Here is an 18,155-nt window from a genome sequence, read left to right on the forward strand (position 1 = left end):
GCTGTGAACTACACTTCCCAGAACCCCCCACTGACCGTTTGAACTCTTCCTTGACAAGCGAACAGACGCGTCTTGTATTCACAGTCGAGTCTGCAAGCTAGTAGAGTTGGGTAAGGTTAGGTGTTGTCTGAGGCGGCAGGATGGGCGTATCAGATTTACACTTTGATACAAATGGAGGTAGGTGTCCCGCTGGATGTTTTGGTCAGACAAACAGTGACGATTCACGTAACGTTGTTTTTGTCTCAGTTGCAAGTATGTTTCTTACTGGGTCAGCTAACGTTAGCTAACGGGTAATATCAAGTATGTCCGAGGGTGATGATCCAGATCAAAACTTACAGGTTGCCAGGTGGCAGATTCAAGAAAACGTGAAAATTAAACAGTCTCATTTTGTGTTTATGTCTTAGTAGATTGCATGAAGCAGACCGTAGCTAAATCCATAGCATATCTCGCAGTATTCCTCTCTGTCATTGTTAGTCCCCAGTTTGTAGTCGTGACATGATGCCAGTAATACCAACCAATTATGAATGAACGTTCAAACCATTATGTAGAAACAATGCACAAGGCTACGTTATATAAGTATTTGTCAGAATTAGTGCATGAGAGGCCGACATGTCTTGGCTTTTCATCCTTAGCATGAATCAGATATGCTGACTCTTACAATGCCCATGATGCAGACCAGTTTCATCTTTCATCAGACCTTCCCTGCCCTTTTAAATCACCTCACCTTTCAAACTCAACAAAGGTTATCTGTCAAATATGTGAAGCTTAAAACCTAACTCAAGATTACTCTGTTGACAGTAAACTGAATGTTAGGTGTGAAATCTGGGGGCTGCTCCCATTAGTAGCCTGCACCAAGCTTACTGTAGGTGTATACTCTATGTGTGCTTAGCTGCTTCATGAGATGGTCTGATATGTATTAGAATAACGTAGTCATGTGCACATCCACAAGACCTCAGTGGGGTAGGTGGTGGATACAAAATAATTAAACCTGATGAAATAAGTATCTGCACACTGAATCAGAGCTCCCTGTTAATTATTTGCTTGTCGTGTTTCAACCAAGTAAAGGTCTTTCTCAGGCAAATTCAGGAAACCTGTAACTGGTCTTCATCCTGGGTACTTCTTGTATCTAGAAGTAGTTTAATTGTCTGACATGTAGCCATGTTGATGAGCAGAATCAAAGTTGTGGTTGTTTACCAGTCTGTTGAATATCCATCTTCATCTCTATCATCCTAGGACCTGTGGTTGATCTTTCAGCCCGGGGTATGCAAAAGCTGGATCCCAGTTTCATGTGCTCTGAGGACACTCACACTCTCATCCTGGACCGTAACCACATCATGAAACTGGACCATCTCGAAAGGAGCCCAGGCCTCCAGCAGGTAGTTAACTCTCTGAACTCCAGGTTGTTTTGCTTTGGTTTTCACTGCCTTTAATCTTAAAACTACAGCATGGTGACAGGCGATTAAATACTATGAACAGTTCATTTTTGTGATGTCTCGTCATAACTCTTTGTCTTTCCGTTGTAAGCTTTCTGTAGCCAATAACCGTCTGGTGAGAATGATGGGCGTGTCTCGGCTAACGGAGTTGAAAGTCCTCAATCTTCCCAATAACAGTATTGGTTACATTGAGGGGCTAAGAGATCTTCCAAACCTTAAATGGCTTAACTTGTCTGGAAACAATATTAAGGTAAGGAAAGGAGGTGTTCTCCCATACGTTACTTATATATCATTTATGTCTTTTATGTACAAATATGGTAACGCAGAGATAAAACCATTAAACATTGAACTAACTGTCCACTTTTTACACAGGTCATTGAGCAGCTCAACAACTGTGTTTCCCTTCAACACCTGGATTTGTCTGATAACAACATATCTAGTATCGGTGATCTGACTAAACTGGTGGCTTTAAAGGTGAGTGCTGCTCTCAGGTCAAAAATGATCCTAAACAAATGAATAGACTCTTTAACAATATAATATTTTAGTGCCAGTTTTCTTTCATGTATGTCTTTGAGTAATTTACTGTCAATTTTGCAGACGCTTTTACTTCATGGGAACAGCATTACAACACTTCGTACAGTTCCTGCGCACCTACCCCCTCACCTATCCATTCTCTCCCTGGCAGAAAATGAGATAAGGGATCTCAATGAAGTAATTATTTTTCTATAATTGATACAGCAGCTCTCATCTCCATTTCATTTGTATAGAGGCATGTTTTCATTGGCTGACTTTCTTTTTTTCCCCCACCCGCATCCCTTGCTTTTACCTCTGAATGTTTCCATAGGTGTCATACCTGGCACCTCTCCATGAACTGGAGCAGCTGTCGATTATGAGCAACCCCTCTGTTATGGCAACTCCCTCATTGCCAGGGTTTGACTATCGGCCATATATAATGAGTTGGTGTCTGAGCCTGAAGGTCCTGGATGGCTACGTAGTGTCTCAAAAAGAGAGGTTGGTACATTTCTGTCCTGTTTCAATTTGCCATTTAGATAAAATAAAAACACATATCCAAATATTTGAATAATTTATTTCTTGTTGTCAATTGTTACAATTGCAGTCTCAAAGCAGAGTGGCTGTACAGTCAGGGCAAAGGTCGTTCATATCGACCAGGACAGCACGTACAACTGGTTCAATACCTCGCCACTGTTTGCCCTCTGACCTCATCGCCGGCTCTGGAGACAGCAGAAGATGCCAAACTGGAGAAGATCCTGAGTAAGCAGAGGTATAAATCTCAACATATACAGATGGCTTCAAAGCACACTACACTGCTTCACCACATGAAGCAAAAGAAAACTTGACATCATTATGTGGTGTGATCAGTCTGCCAAATAGTACATGCCTAATAATGGAAAAATGACTTTATATTTGTGCTAATGTTTCTGTCTCTCAGGTTTCACCAGAGGCAGTTGTTAGAGGAGACCCAGGGAGGCTGTGCAAGCCCTCCTCGCCCAACTCAGCTAGATGTAGAGAAGCACAGTCCTTCACATGCAGTCCCACAGGGGGGAGCCAGAGAGGTGAAGAAAGTCATTGCAGCATCACCAGCTGCTGTTTCATTAGCCCGGGAAACAGGTAAGATGGCTGCTTTATCACTATGTGGGGCAGTTGCCTTGATTCAGGATTACATTTTAATCTTTGGATATTATTATTGATTCTTATTTTAGTAAAGGAATCTGCCCCATTAAACCCATAAGTGATAGTTTTTCCTCACTGGCATTAGTGATACAGTGTTATTTGATCATAACTTTGTGTGCTTGATGGCATCTCCATTTTTGTACAGAGCCAGTCATGCAGTTTAACACCTGGATGAGCTGTGACTCATCCCATCCACAACTGCCAGTAGTTCGCAGCCCAAGACACCAAGAGGAGCACATCTATTTGGAGGATGTGCAGACTGATGAGGAAAAACTTAATGGCAGCATGCTTTCCTCAGAGTCCACCTTTTTGCCCTTCACGTCTGACCTGGAGCCACAGCAGACTCACTCTGACAGCGAGGATGAGACAGCAACATTTGAACCTGACTCTCTGGCCCCTAAGCAGCCGGTGCAGCCCAAAAAGCACACCACCAACAAGACACATCATTCACCTCCAGCGGATAAGCCCAAAAAGGGGACTCTAGAAGAAGAAGTGGTTTCTGGTGCAGCCACACTAGCTGGCTCACTTGTGGTCAGAGGTAGCACACCACAAAATGATGCAGAAACATCCTCTGATTTCGGTAAAGCAGAAATAAATGAAGCCCCCAAGCAAGAGGAGCATCTTAGTTGTGCCACTAAATCAAGTTTAGTGGAAGCAGACAGTGCAGCTGTTAAAATACAGTCATGGTGGAGGGGACAGTACACTCGCTGTTGTCACACAACGGCCAAAGAGGTGCGCAGTGAAATCCGCCTGCGCAGGATGCAAGAACACATTCTCTCCCTTTCTGAAAAGTTGGACAGGTAACTGACTGACCAGTGGCATTAAACAGTTTACGTGATTTTTGTGACAGTAATAAAGTATTTGAGTTTGTTGTCTGAGTATTAAAAGGTGAAAATGTGATTTGTTTGCAGAGCGCAGAAGCAATATGAGGAGGAAAGGTTACAAAGGCTGGTTCAGGAGGAGGCTGTGAAGTTTCTGTGGAAACAGGTCAGCAGAGCTTTTTATAATGCACACATTCACCATTTTAATTCACCATATCAGTCATGATTTGTGTGGTAAGATATTGGTCTTTTTAAAATAAATAAATAAATAAAGGCTTCCTGTAGATGATATCCCTTCAACTCTCTACATGATTCATGTGCCTGCCTCATTAGTTTGACACCTTTCCTGTGCTTCCCATGTAGGTCCAGTCGATGCAGCAGTGGAAGCAGTCTGTAGAGCAGCAGCTGGCTAGCATCTCTCAGGCTGTTACCCCAGCTCAGATCTCAGCTCCTGTACTCTGTGAGGTGGCTCCACCTGTTGCATCCAGCACCACAAACCCAGCCCACACAGACGTCTCCTTCCCAGACTCTGGTTTCCAGTCAACAAGTGAGCAGCAGGCAGCACAGGAAGACAGCTTCCTGAGCAGCGGGACAGCAGACTCTCTGAAGACGGTGCGAGCACTGAGCCCCGTTCATAGTGGCTTTGCTGGAGGAGTGGATGGTGTGGACAGCGCAGACTGCAGCCTGCTGGAGCAGTACCTCTCCTCTGTCCAGCAGAGGGAGGAAGAGGCTGAGGACTTTATCAGTGATAGAACACAAACAACACAGCCCTCCTCACCAGTCTCCCCTAGCAAAGCAGCACAGCCCAGCTCCTCACCACAGATGACAGCAGAGAACCAATCAGAGGTGCAAAGAATGGATGAAACCACTGCTGGCCCTGACTGAGAAACTGCATATGAAAAAACTCTGTACAGAACTACTGAGTGTGTTTAAAATGGCACTGACCTTAGGAATAAAATGCTTTTCATCTTCTTGAGCACATCTGAAAAATATACCTAGTTTGAGAAGTCACCCAGATCTCAAACAGTGCACTTACTTCCCTTTGTTTATCAAGTCTGTGGGTAGTTAGCTGAACACAGGACAGGCTTGAAAAACGATAGTTTACTGTGAATGTAACTCATGTTTTTTTAACACTTAACTACTCGGATCTCTTGGGTTATTTAATGGATAAGTCACTTTTGTGTAAAGACAATGATTGTAGTGTAGCTTCAGAAGTTATGAGAAACTTGAGGAAGTAGTTATTTTATGATCACATATAGTTATTAGGTTGCTACCTCTATTGATGAAAAGACCAGGCATGGTGTGACAACCTGTTCTCTTTATTGACATAAAATACTAAACTGCAATAAATCTGACCTGTACATGATGTGATAAATGTAGTCAACTTGTAACAACAGGCTATACTATACAAGCATACTGTTGTGAGATGCAGTTTTAATTGGCTGAACTGTTTTTAATCAATTTTAGATTGCATAATCTGATGGTTAACAGAACAATGTTGTAGCATCTTCATGTTATTATGGAAAATGTAAATAAATCTGCAATTATTATTTCCAAATATTCTTATTTGATTTCATATTGTTTTTAAATATCATATATTATATATATTGTCCTGATCAAGTTGTCTGACTATTTTGCGGCTGTTAAATTAATCTATCAGTGTATAAAATGTCAACTGAGCCCAGTGACATCTTAATTACGCTGACTTATATACAAGAATGAGACGCCTTGCATTTCCACATCTTTAATCATTTTTTAAAAATTGTCAGATTTCTTGATAATGGAAATAATTATTGGTTGCAGCCTTACTGTGCTCCTACGATGGATCAATACTAGCTTGTCGTAGGTTTCCTGTGTATCTGTGTACAGATAAAACATAGAGTGGAAAACAAAAACAAAAAAAATATGTAGCCACTGTGAAGCCACCTTTTGGTTTGTGGACACTGGTTTGAAGCCTTGAGTTTGCATTTTGACCTTCACCATCTTGGATATTTGGAGCCAGAAGTAACCATATTTGGACAAGAGGGTGGAACGCCAGCTGGTAGCTTGGTTAGCACCGTGCACAGGGTTAACAGTGATAATGCTAATGTTAAGGCTTAAAACTTTTAAAACAAAATGTACTTTTAATGCAACCAAATACCCAAGACCAAAATGGTAAAAAAGACAATTCATTTTTCTTCATAAGAAACAAATATAGTTCTTTAGATGTGTATACAGACAGGTCCAAAAAAGGAAAGGATAAAGTTTTATTGTATGTTATTTATGCAACACTGTCCCTGTCTCCAAGATAAATGTCTCCCTAGGGAGACCAATAAAGTAACCTAACCTAACCTAACCTAACCTAAAGTATGATGAAAATGTTTTGCTTTCTGAGTTCTGTCTCCTTATTGATCAATAGTAATAATTGAATTTAACCTTCATATCAATCAGTGTCTGTTCTAGCTTTCTCTTCTGTGTCTGTGTCCAGTGTTTTAGCAGCAGACTATGACATACCTTTTGGTAATGGAGAATCAGAAATAATGAAGAAATGGCAGGACAGATGGGACAGAGATGACAACAGAAGAAAATATTAGTGTGCAGAATAAACACTTGTTTTTGCTGGGGAGAAAGTTCATCAGAGGAATGAAGAGAAATGACAGAGGGTCTTTCTCAAGTCTCTTAAATTGCATCCACGTTTCCCTCACTTGCATCTAGTCCCTCTCACTATGGATGCATGGAGAGACGCAAGTTGAGGCAAGCTGGCAGAATGGGTGTATTATTATTTATTCATTATTTGCATCTGTATTGATATCCTGATTGTGAATGCATTATTTAATAATAGAAGAATATGATCAGCGTGTCACTGAAAATTGTTTATTAGGCTAAATCTTTCAGGAAAAATATATATGGTGTATGCTCAGGAATTTTCAGCCTCATGTAGAAATAATAACAAATTATGTAAAATATAAATGTGTTTAAAATGTGTCTCTTGCTGACAGATAGTTGTAGCCTATCCATAAAAACATTTAATATTTATCCATAGTAACAGTTAATGGGAGAAATAACTCATAGTGAAAATAAAAATCTCTCTAATAAATAAATGTTCATGGTTCATTCGTTTAGCTTTAGCAGAAGGACAATTAGGCTAGCAGCTTTTTAACTGTGGTGAATCAGAAAACAAAATATAATTTCATCATTGCTGTGACAAACCACAATGATGAAGCAGGTCAGTCCAACTAGAGTGCCTATAGAGAGGCTCTCTATAGGCACTCCAAGTCCGACTAGCTGTAGCAGACCATCGACAAGGAGGTGTGTCCATGTTTCCACCGGAAAGACTTCCGTGGAAACTTCAGGAGTTTGTCCTCGATCCTCGAACCTTGGACCCAAAATACGAGAATTCGGACGTCCTTCAAAGTGGAGTTTCTCTAGGCAACTTTAGGTTCGGGCGATCAATCAAGAGAACTGAACACATACCCTGTGACTGCAGAACATGATGCACTGACAGCTGGGATCATGACTAACTCAAAAGATAGGTAAGAAAATATGGGAACAGCCATAGACTGTATGGGAACAGCTCGAGGTGGAGGACACACTGAAAGCTGTTGTAGAATATTTAATGGGTGAATGAATTATATCATAGAGAGTATAGTGAGGGTTTTTTGCTGTCATGTATCAGTTAACTATTATTCATTTACCTAATGGTGGGAAGTAGTTCAAGATCTCGTACTACATACTTGTGTACAGTAGGTGGCGGTATACACCTTATAACAATGGTTGCATATTGCCAGAAAACCAAAGGAAGAAGCTCTTCGTATACAATCTTCAGGGAAGTCTTTTTATTATTGATTGGCCGTTGATTGTTGTAACTAATGGGATCTGATAAATCACAACATTAGTCATGTCACACCGTAGTGGGAAAGGATTATAATTTGAACTCCAGTGTATCACTCCCAGGTTAAAAAATATGTGAATTGCTTGTCAACATAACATAAGGGAGAGTCTCTGTCAGCGAGAAACACATTTAAAAACATATTTATGTTTTACATCATCTGTCGTCTGGTTTGAGTTCATTTCAATTTTTTTCCTGGACAAAAGACACCCTGACGACATGTAGGCTATTTATTATAAGCTCTTAAATAATGCCTTCACAATTACAAAATCAATAGGCCTACAGATGGAAATGATGAATAAGTAATGTAAGTGGTTCATATGCCTTAGAATAGGACCCAGTACAGTCAAACAGGCTATAGCTATAACAGGCTGCAGAGAGAAACCACTGCTGATCGATCAGTGATCACTGTGCACCTGTATTGAGATAACATATTGATCCCCTTGGGAGAAATTCCAAATTGCAAGAAAAGTAAGGGTGAAAGTGATCAAATAAATCAAATCAAATACTGTATACAGTAGACAGTCTCAGTGTGAACACATCTGCAATATATAACTGTGCAATATGCAGAAGTTCCTGAGGATTAACATAATAGTACAGATAGCATCAGACACAAGTGTAAAAGCTGCGTCTGTTAAAGCCGACTGACCATCGATCCAGCTGTTTATCAGTCCCCCATCAGAGACAGACGTCGCTTCATGTGACGTTTCTGAGGAACTTCTCATTTCTCTAAAATCTCCTCATATATTCTCTCTTCGAGCTGTTTCTGCGTCTCTTCGTGCCCATGTTCGTGCCACAGACTGTGATTCGTGCATAATTGTTGGGCGGGGCTAGGACGCAAGGAGTAGACGCAAGTGTTACGTGTATGCAATTCAGGATCTAGGATGTACCCTTTCAGCCAAGCGTCACCGTAACCAGGGAACCTTCCCGTCCGTCCACCGGGCCGACTCTATTGTTCCGGTCGAACCGATCGTGCCTCTCGTCCGGCGGGCCTGCAGCGTCTCTTATGGTCCGACATGATGTTGTTGTAACGTTAATGTAAGTGTGTGAGTATTATCCTCCTGCCTTCAATCACGCCTGCAGAACAGCAACAACAGGGGGTAGCCTATATGTGTGTTTAATAATTCAATGTACTGCTTGTTTATTCAGTGAGTCTAATATTGAATATTATCCCATTCCTCTGTTATCGGCTCTTACGTTGTTGAAGCTCAGCATTACTGGGATCTAAAGATGGAGGATTTGCTTTACATGTGATTGGTGATCAGTACCATGATGTAAGGCCTTTATCAGTTTGTTTCAAATTGAAGACTTTTTTCCGAACATGGATATTAGGTTCAGGTTGTAAAGTCTAGTGGATTAGAGCTTGATGTAGTCCACCAATAGAAAACTAACCGACAACAGTGAAGTGTTGGTGGGACAAACATATCAGTCCTGTTTTAGGTGACTAGAGACCCCACTCAGTGTCGGTAATGACACCACACTACAGTGGTTTTAGAATTTTAAATTAGGCCTATAGTCACGCATAGTTTTCATAGGCATCAAGCCACCATTATGTAACCCTACCTGTGTGTTTGTTTTGTGTAAAAATAAAAACCCATAAAAGCATTAATTTAATATTTATTCACCTCTCTTGTTAATCATATACAATCAGGGCCTTAATTCAGCAAATATTTCTGTTGAAATAGTTGTCTCACATACTTACCTCAAAGCATTAGGAGATAATAGTTCAGTTTACCCTAATTAGTATGCAAATGTATTTACTGTGATAATAATGTAGTAACTTAACTTATTATCGACTTATTATCGCAAATAATGACTTAGACACCATTTTGCAATCACCTAAGCATCATTTTAAAATAGTTTTTATATCGGCACAGATCTGTGAAAGATCCGTATTGGCCAATAATATCGGTTGGCCGATAAACCGGTCGAGCACTGGATTGGAAACAAAGTACCTTCTCTTATTTGCCAAGCTCTATAAATAAGCTTTACAAATAAATGTGTGCTAATTTCCTATTGTCCAACCTTCTCGTATTTCTCTGCATCAGGTGCTGAGGGAGAAATGATGTTATCATCACCGTGGTGACAGTGGAGCGTGAAACAGGGATGATCATGGGAGACAGAAGGAGGTCACCATGTTCCAAAATCTATCCAAATATGCCCTCATCTTCCTCTTCATAGCCCTTTCTGGCCTCATCTTCTTGCTATGCAACATCCACACCGTGGAGGTGAGCAGAGACACACGTTACAAAGCTAATTGGAGTGATGTGTTTTCTCAATAGCCTTTTTAGGGAAATGGATAAAATGATAATTTACCTTACCTTATCTTTGTACATAATACAAAGGCTTTCTAAGCTTCTAAACTGAAATGCAGATTTTTACATACATTTGACTTTGTGAAGACAATCAAACAAAGCAAGAAAATAGTTTGGTTAAACATGTGAACCCTGATTGCATTCTTTATTAGATGTTCACATTTTTCTGTGTTAAATACATAAATGAAAAAGAAATAAGTCCAAGTAAACTTACATATTCTTAAGAGACCCATCTCACTAAATCTAGATCTTAAAGAGATATGTGGGGAGAAACAGATAAAAAAGAAAAGGAAAAAAAAAGTGTCATATGTTTATTAATAATAATAAATTGTATCTCTCTCCTCAGAACTGGAACTGCCACACAATTTCAGCCCTGTACCAGCTCCAGAGCAGAATCCAGTCATCCTTCATCCCGGTGGGTGTCCCTACTTTTAATCACAACCACACCTTCTGTGCACATTTAGGCCAGAAACCCTCCCCTGAAGATGTACTGGAGGAGCGCTACCTGTTGGACTCAATCGCCTGGCCTCTGCCTCCGTTTCGCTCCACACAAATTGTTCTGCGCCAGACGAGTGACCCTGTGCACAGCCTGTTTGCCATCCTCCCCACTAAAGCGGGGTGGGAGTGGCATGTGGATGACCAGCTGGAGGTCCTTATCCAAATGCATGACTTCCATGGTCAACCCAAGCACTATGGCGGGGATTTCCTTTTGGCTCGACTGCACTCCCCAGAGCACGGAGCAGGTGTAGCAGGGACGGTGCAGGACCACAAGAATGGATTTTATTCTGCTCTGTTCCCGCTCCTCTGGGTGGGATCTGCACAGGTTGAGATCACGATGGTGCACTCCAGCGAGGCCGTTGCTGTGTTGCGACGGCTGAGGGAAGAAAGACCTGATCGTGTGTATTTCAAGAGCATGTTTCGCTTAGGATTCCTTTCTGAAACGACTGTGTGTAACATGTGCCTGCCCCCTGAGCAGCAGCCACTGTGCAACTACACAGACCTCCACACAGGCGAGCCCTGGTACTGCTACAAGCCTAAGATGCTCAGCTGTGAACACAGAATCAACCATGCCAAGGGAGGCTACCTGAAACACATCATCACCAACAAGGAAGCATTGCTCTTTCAGAGGTTTGTATATTATAGGATGAGGAAAATATGTCGTAATTGGACTTATGTGTTTGTTAAAGAATACATCTTGTGATATTCTTTATTTTCTCATTGTGAACAAAGCCCATGAAAAAAAAAAAAATCAAAACCAACAATGAACTTATCCCACTTTTAGTCCAACTGTAGTTAAGCATTTTCTCTGTAGTAGTAACATATCTACTCTGTAAATCACCTGTAAAAAATAAGCAACCGAAGGTGAGAAATTAGTACGTTACACAGTGTTTCCCATTATAGACTGTGGCGGCCCGCTATAGTCTAATTTATGCTGCCGCAGTTTCATAAGCTGATCATGTTTGTACAATCTCCAAAATGTTACGTTGTTTTAGGGCTGAGTGGTAGATTTAGTAAGATGTATAAGATATGTAAGACATATCAACGTATTTTCAAACGAGATATGGGATGAGACATATCTTCTTTTGTGCGGATTATATTATTGAATAACTGAATGAAGTGTTGACAATTTTACACCGTCTCTGTCTCTGCTGCACAAGGAGGGTTCAGCTCCGCCCCGCTGAGAGAGAGGAGAGGAGCAGCTAACGTTAGCCTCTGCTCTCCTCTGCTCTCAGAGTCAATGCGGGAATACTACTTCCCTATTACTACTTCACTATTCCACCTCGCTGTTCTGTATAAAAGGTCCGGACAATGAATAGGTGAACTCAATGTGCTTCACATAAAACAAACATTTAACAGTGAGAATTGGAAACAAAGTACCTTCTCTTATTCGCCAAGCTCTACAAATAAAATAAAAACTAGACTAGAATAGAGCATTAAATATAAGGTTGCAGCATAAAATAATGATTTGCTTTAAAATCATTAAAATGACAGAGTGCAAATGAACGATTAAAATGTAAAGTGTTTTAAAAGAGCTCAATCATAAGCACAGGAGAAGAGAATGGATTTAAAAATGTTCACAGTTGGGGCTGATTTCAGTTCTGCTGGTAGTTTGTTCCAGTTGCAGCATAACAGCTAAAAGCTGCTTCACCATGTTTAGTTTGAACTCTGGGCTCAACTATCTGACCTGAGTCAGTAGATCTCAGAGCTCTACTGGGTTTATATTCTACTAACATGTCATTCATGTATTCTGGACCTAAACCATTCAGTGATTTGTAGACCAGTAGCAGAACTTTAAAATCTATTCTATAGCTGACTGGGAGCCAGTGTAAAGACTTTAGAACTGGAGTAATGTGCTCTGATCTCTTTGTTCTGGTCAAAACTCGAGCTGCAGCGTTCTGTGGTTGAGCCTACTGGAGGTGAAAGCATGAATCAACTTCTCCTGGTCTGTTTTAGACATAAAACCCTTCACTCTGGATATGTTCTTAAGCTGATAGAAGGCTGTTTTGGTGATTGATTTGATATGACTGCTGAAGGTCAGATCTGAGTCTATCAGCACGCCATGGTTTCGGACTTGGTCCCTAGTTTTTAGAGAGAGTGACTCAAAGTGTTTACTGACAGCAATCCTCTTCTCTTTATTGTCAAAAACAATGACCTCAGTTTTGTCCTGATTTTATTGAAGGAATGTTGGTTTATCCAATGTGTTAGTTGCTCTAAACAGTGACACAATGACTGTATTGGACTGTAGTCATCTGGAGACAGTGCTAGATATATCTGTGTGTCATCTGCATAACTGTGATAGTCTACATTAGAGTTCTGCAGACCCAAAGGCAGCATATATAGACTGAACAGAAGGGGTCCAAGAACTGACCCCTGAGGAACTCCACGTCATAGCCACTAAGCGGCTACAGGACGCTGTTATTAGCAGCTGTGGTCGAGCGAACTAGAGAGTGAATGAAGAGAGGGAGCACAGACTTGTTGTTTCACAGCGGTAATGTTCAACAGCACAAATAAACTTCCCCACACACCTCCACTCAACCCTGCAGCTCCGCCTCAAACCTCTGAATCTGAAACACCTGCGTGCTATTTAAAACACAGCAGCAGCAGCATTATTTATGCTTCTTTACTTCCATCTGTAAAATATATCAACTCTGATCCTGATCCACTTAGTTTAGTTATTTAAAGAAACACAACGTAGAGAAAGATATTTACTGAAACTGTATTTTATATGTTTATAATAATCAATTAGTTGAACTTGGATAATCACTTCTGTTTTCTTTGTTCCAGAGCTGAAATATGGACATTAGTCTTGATAGTTTACTTTAAACATTTATTAACTGGTAAAATTTCTTTCTTGTGCTTTGTAGGAGTGACCTTTTTGCTGTGTAAAGCACAAAAAAAATTCTAGATATAACCTCTTAATTTAGTTCTTAGAGTGCAGTAGAATGATGCATTTGACTTAAAAATGTACAAAAGTTTATTTTGGAAACACTACATTACATTATTAGATTTTATGATTGTATGCTTTAGTTTTGCATTAATTAGATGAAAATACAGTTGGCGATGGTCACACTGAGCCCGATAGCGTCCTACTACATAACACAAGAGTAACAGTCTGAACAACAAACCACATCAGCTTTGTTGCTGAAGTGTCCTTATTTAAAGTTGAAGTATGTAACTCTGACACCAAGTGTTTAGAAATGGTACTGCGGCTCACGTTCAAAACACTGGAGAGAGCTGTCTCTCCTCGCCCCCTCCCTGCCAGAGTTGATGTTCACGCGGGTTGCCAGTTGTTGGACGTGATCCTGCAAAGGCATCTCCTATACATACCCTTGTTTTGTTTCTCAAATTGTCACGACGTATTTGAGAGTCATAAGACTCTCAAACAGACCTCTCAAATAGACCTGTAAGAGAGGCTGTTTTGGTTTTGTAACATCAGACATTATCTGTAGTGTTCCTAGCTGCAGCTCAGTGGAAACTGGCAACCAAGATGCTGAAATGCTACTGACTTTGTAATTGGTAGATAGGTGGTGGGTGGCGTATCAGGCCAAAACACAGAATGACAACATAAACATTACTTGTGGGCTGTAACTGAGCTTTTCAAATGTGAATGTTCTGGCTGGACTACTACTGTCAGTGATATCAGTGTTTGAAATGAACATGATTCCTTAATGTCTGGTTACATTTTAGGGCCATTTTATGATTATTTGTAATATATTTGTTACATACAGCTACTTTAACTTGCAATCATGAACATATGTTGTTTAATGCCTTAGCTTATTAAAAGAGCATATATAGCCATATTAAGATAGCATGAAAATGTCACTGTGTTCGGGTTGGGTTTTGTCATTATTACTCTCCAAAACTCCCATTAATGACACACTGTATGTCCATGACTTGTAGCTACAGCAGGGTGTTTACTTTGTCTCAGTTCCCTACGGTATAATACTGTTATAGTGACAGTAGTTGTAGCCTGCCTCCTTTTGTCAATAAAATATGGATACTGACATGCCCAGATGATACAAAAAGGAACATTTCTGATATTTCCCCTAAGACGTTTTTTTTATTCTAATAATACAAATCCATGGCGGAAGATGGTCCCCAACAAATGCACTATTTACTCCTATTTAAATCATGTTTGCTAACAAAATCACTGCCCGGCTGTTTTAAGAAAGACTAACCCTTCAAAAATTAGACAACAGATTTGTGAGGCTAGAGGAAGTCAGGAACTATTGAGACGTTTTCTTGTCCAACACACGTTTGGTTTTAGCTTTTGGGGGTATTTGTTGACAATAGCAAAACTGTAATATTTTAGCTTCATACTTTAACATTCTGTTTCATGCTGATCAACACTCAACACTGATCTCTTCTGTTTATTTAATCTTAGTGGTGTAAACATCAAAGTTCACATACATGCTTCAGGAACTGACAGGATCAATGTGCTGCCTTCAAGGACAGGTATACCTTCCACCCTAATTTGTGTAGTTAAGTGTGTCATTTCACAGTTTGTGCATGCTTTGATTTATTCTGTTTAAATTAATTTTGTCTGCAACATTTCTTGCTTTGTATCAGATATAGTAGACGTAGAAAGCAGCACTATAAAGCCAGAACCTATTACGCTAGCATCGTCTGGATATTACTACGAGGACACATGGAGGCCATTAGATGGCTTTACAATGCGCCAGTTCAATGAATCATCTGCCATCACTCAGTGTTTGAAGAACAAGGTGATCAACATGTATGGAGACTCTACCGTCAGGCAGTGGTTTGAGTACCTCATTAATATTTTACCAGGTGAGTTTTGAGTTTTACACTCTATATTTTGGCTTTGTGTGTCTTTCCCACTGTAACTTCACTTTATTCCACCTTCCACAGAATTAAAGGAGTTCAACCTACACAGTCCTAAAAATGTTGGACCTTTCATGGCGGTGGACAGCACCCATAATATTCTCTTGAAGTACCGCTGTCATGGTCCTCCCATCCGCTTCTCCACAGTCATGTCCAATGAGATGCGATATATTTCCAATGAAGTGGACGGCCTCCCTGGGGGCCCCAACACTGTTGTGGTCCTCAGCATCTGGGCCCACTTCAGCACCTTTCCTGTGGAGGTGTATATACGGCGGCTTCGTCACATCCGGCAGGCACTGGTACGACTCATGGACCGAGCACCGGAGACATTTATTGTAATCCGCTCAGCCAACCTTCAAGCTCTGGACCAAGAGGTGAGCCTGTACAACAGTGACTGGTACTCCTTGCAGCTCAACACGGTACTCAGAGCCATGTTCAAGGGAATGAATGTTCTGCTGATAGACGCCTGGCAAATGAGTTCAGCACACTACCTCCCTCACGCCCTCCACCCACCTCCACCTATCATCAAGAACATGATGGATATGCTTTTGTCTTACATTTGCCCATAGAAGAAAAAGAGCCAACAGGAGTAGAAGAGCTGTGAGTATAGTGAATCTGACTGTTACTCCCTGCAGCTCGACAGGGTGCTCAGAGCCAGGGTGCTCATGTTCAAGGGACTGAATGTTCTGCTGGTTGATGGAAGGGTTCTCCAAAGCTACATGCCCTTTAAATACTGTTGATGTTAAGGTATTTACCAGACTGCTACTTTTAATCTGTGTTTACCTGCCTGTTATATTGCATTTTGAATCCCACAAAAGTTATTTTACTCTGGAAATGCCAAAGATATTGGCACAGTGATTGTTCATCTGTTTACATTACCAAAGTATTTGCGTGTGTAGTAAGTTGCCTATATTCCCAGTTGGTATTTTTTGTTTGTTTTATGCCAATATCTATTTGTTACTTTAACGAAGTTAAAGTCTTATTGTCTGAATTCTTGTTTTAACGTTTTTTCTCAGGCAGTATCACAACAGATATTAAAAAAAATAAAGTCCAGGGGGGAAGACTTCCGGACGCCCCCCTAGATGACTTGGTCTAAAGGAGTTTAGAAGAGATTATCTGACTCAGCAACGATGAAATGTTGAGCAGACTTTGATCTGAGGTTTGACATTGAAAATTTGAAGGGTGTCATAATGTTTGTACCTATGGGTCAGAGTTTACGTACAGCTGTGAATATTCTCCCATTTTTTCTTAGAGATCACAACCGGGGAGCGCCTCTTTCACGTCACATTTTGTGTGTATGCAATAGGTATAAATGAGACCCCTAGTGGTACTAGTTTTTCACATCAGGTCCTCTCAGCCTTTCAGACTCCCCAACCTTCACAGGGCTTTGGCACATGTACACTTAAATCATTGTGTGTGTGTGTGTGTGTGTTGATCTGCGGCCTGACCTTTGTTTGTTATAATTTAACAATCAAATACTGTATATTGTCCCATTTTCATCACAGGAAGGCAGTGAAGAGAAGAGAGTAAGGGTTGTTTTTTTAGATTCAGGTCTATGTGACAGAAAGAGATAATGTGCCTATTCTATCCTCTGTCTTTCCCCGATAAAGACCAGAGACAGACAATTCAGAGACTTTGTCCTTATTTATAAGGGCTGAGTTTCTGACATGCTTGACAGTATTTGCTATTGTCAAGTATTTGTAAGCCATTGTCATGTTGGTATTCAAACAGGAAAACAAGGTTTGAGGCAGAGCTGGATAATATAGTAGTATTATATCAGCATATGGGGGTTAAATACTGTCAGGATTTAAGTGATGCTCCACTTATGAGTTTTTCTGATATCAAAGCCTGCGATGCAATTGGGCCAAATTGTCATGATGCTGACATTAACAGTCACTGATTAGTCTCATTAACTATTTCTCATGTGTGTAGAATTAAATTCATTTTCATTTTTTCTTTATTTAACCAATAATCAAGAAACAATCATTAAATTTGTTTTTCATAAGAGATGCCAAGCATTGGGCATTGGACAGCATTAAAAACACTGTTATGACAATAAATACAAACCACAAAAACAACTGTTACGTACTGCATCTTCATTTAGAAAGAAGGATTTCAAACCATCACCAAAGAGTGTACTAAGTCTACATGAGTCAGGCTTCACTGACTGAAATACATTTTTGTATTATCTTTATATGTAACTCATATATTTAAATGTATTGTCAATTTATTGTTGAGGTAATGGATGAATACATTTACAATTATTGCCATATTGATTTTTGGTCCATATTGCCCAGCTCATCATATTTGTCGTATTGCACAGAAACTGTTGCTCAGATTGGTGCTGCAGCTCTAAATCAAGATATAGTATCTATTATGATGGCATCACATTGCTGAGTCAGCAACCCTACCCTAACCCTAAACCCTAACCCCATAAATGAAAATATTTTGTTTATTGGCATCTGTTTGGAGCCGTGGTTGACAAGCTTGCATAGGTGTTAAGACATTTATTGATATTATGTTGCTAATGCAGGGGACAACCTTTTGTCTTCAAACCACAAACTAGATGTCAAAAATCACAATAACTTTGTGCTTTCTGTGGAAATTCGGAAAATAAATGTGAAGTTTATGTCTTTAAAAGTTTGGATTCATAATGTAAAAAAAAGAACGGCTGGTAAAC

At 40.3% G+C, this 18,155-nt stretch overlaps 2 protein-coding genes across 2 annotated transcripts; both read left to right on the forward strand.

Moving 5' to 3' along the window:
* Positions 1-64: 64 nt before the first annotated feature.
* On the forward strand, positions 65-5,483 carry cep97 (centrosomal protein 97). Its single transcript, XM_053328390.1, has 11 exons — positions 65-177; positions 1,234-1,376; positions 1,525-1,683; positions 1,806-1,907; positions 2,031-2,144; positions 2,278-2,444; positions 2,551-2,715; positions 2,884-3,062; positions 3,271-3,925; positions 4,037-4,112; positions 4,310-5,483. The coding sequence occupies exons 1-11, from the start codon at positions 141-143 to the stop codon at positions 4,829-4,831; spliced, it is 2,319 nt and encodes a 772-aa protein (XP_053184365.1). The 5' UTR covers positions 65-140; the 3' UTR covers positions 4,832-5,483.
* A 3,163-nt stretch (positions 5,484-8,646) lies between these two features.
* nxpe3 (neurexophilin and PC-esterase domain family, member 3) lies at positions 8,647-16,088 on the forward strand. The gene is made up of 6 exons (XM_053328409.1): positions 8,647-8,852; positions 9,863-10,042; positions 10,476-11,257; positions 15,015-15,085; positions 15,200-15,421; positions 15,503-16,088. The coding sequence occupies exons 2-6, from the start codon at positions 9,950-9,952 to the stop codon at positions 16,042-16,044; spliced, it is 1,710 nt and encodes a 569-aa protein (XP_053184384.1). The 5' UTR covers positions 8,647-8,852; positions 9,863-9,949; the 3' UTR covers positions 16,045-16,088.
* The last annotated feature ends 2,067 nt before the right edge of the window (positions 16,089-18,155 follow it).

The sequence above is a fragment of the Scomber japonicus genome, chromosome 11, assembly GCF_027409825.1.
Source record: "Scomber japonicus isolate fScoJap1 chromosome 11, fScoJap1.pri, whole genome shotgun sequence".
Lineage (NCBI taxonomy): Eukaryota > Metazoa > Chordata > Actinopteri > Scombriformes > Scombridae > Scomber > Scomber japonicus.

Bases quoted from the DNA above. Each gene is read 5' to 3' on its own strand.
- nxpe3 (XM_053328409.1), top strand. From the start codon at position 9,950: ATGTTCCAAAATCTATCCAAATATGCCCTCATCTTCCTCTTCATAGCC. The intron at 11,258-15,014 runs GTTTGTATATTA...ATTTAATCTTAG, and splicing joins GAAGCATTGCTCTTTCAGAG to TGGTGTAAACATCAAAGTTC. The intron at 15,086-15,199 runs GTATACCTTCCA...GCTTTGTATCAG, and splicing joins TGTGCTGCCTTCAAGGACAG to ATATAGTAGACGTAGAAAGC.
- cep97 (XM_053328390.1), top strand. From the start codon at position 141: ATGGGCGTATCAGATTTACACTTTGATACAAATGGAG. The intron at 1,684-1,805 runs GTAAGGAAAGGA...CTTTTTACACAG, and splicing joins TGTCTGGAAACAATATTAAG to GTCATTGAGCAGCTCAACAA. The intron at 2,445-2,550 runs GTTGGTACATTT...TTACAATTGCAG, and splicing joins GTAGTGTCTCAAAAAGAGAG to TCTCAAAGCAGAGTGGCTGT.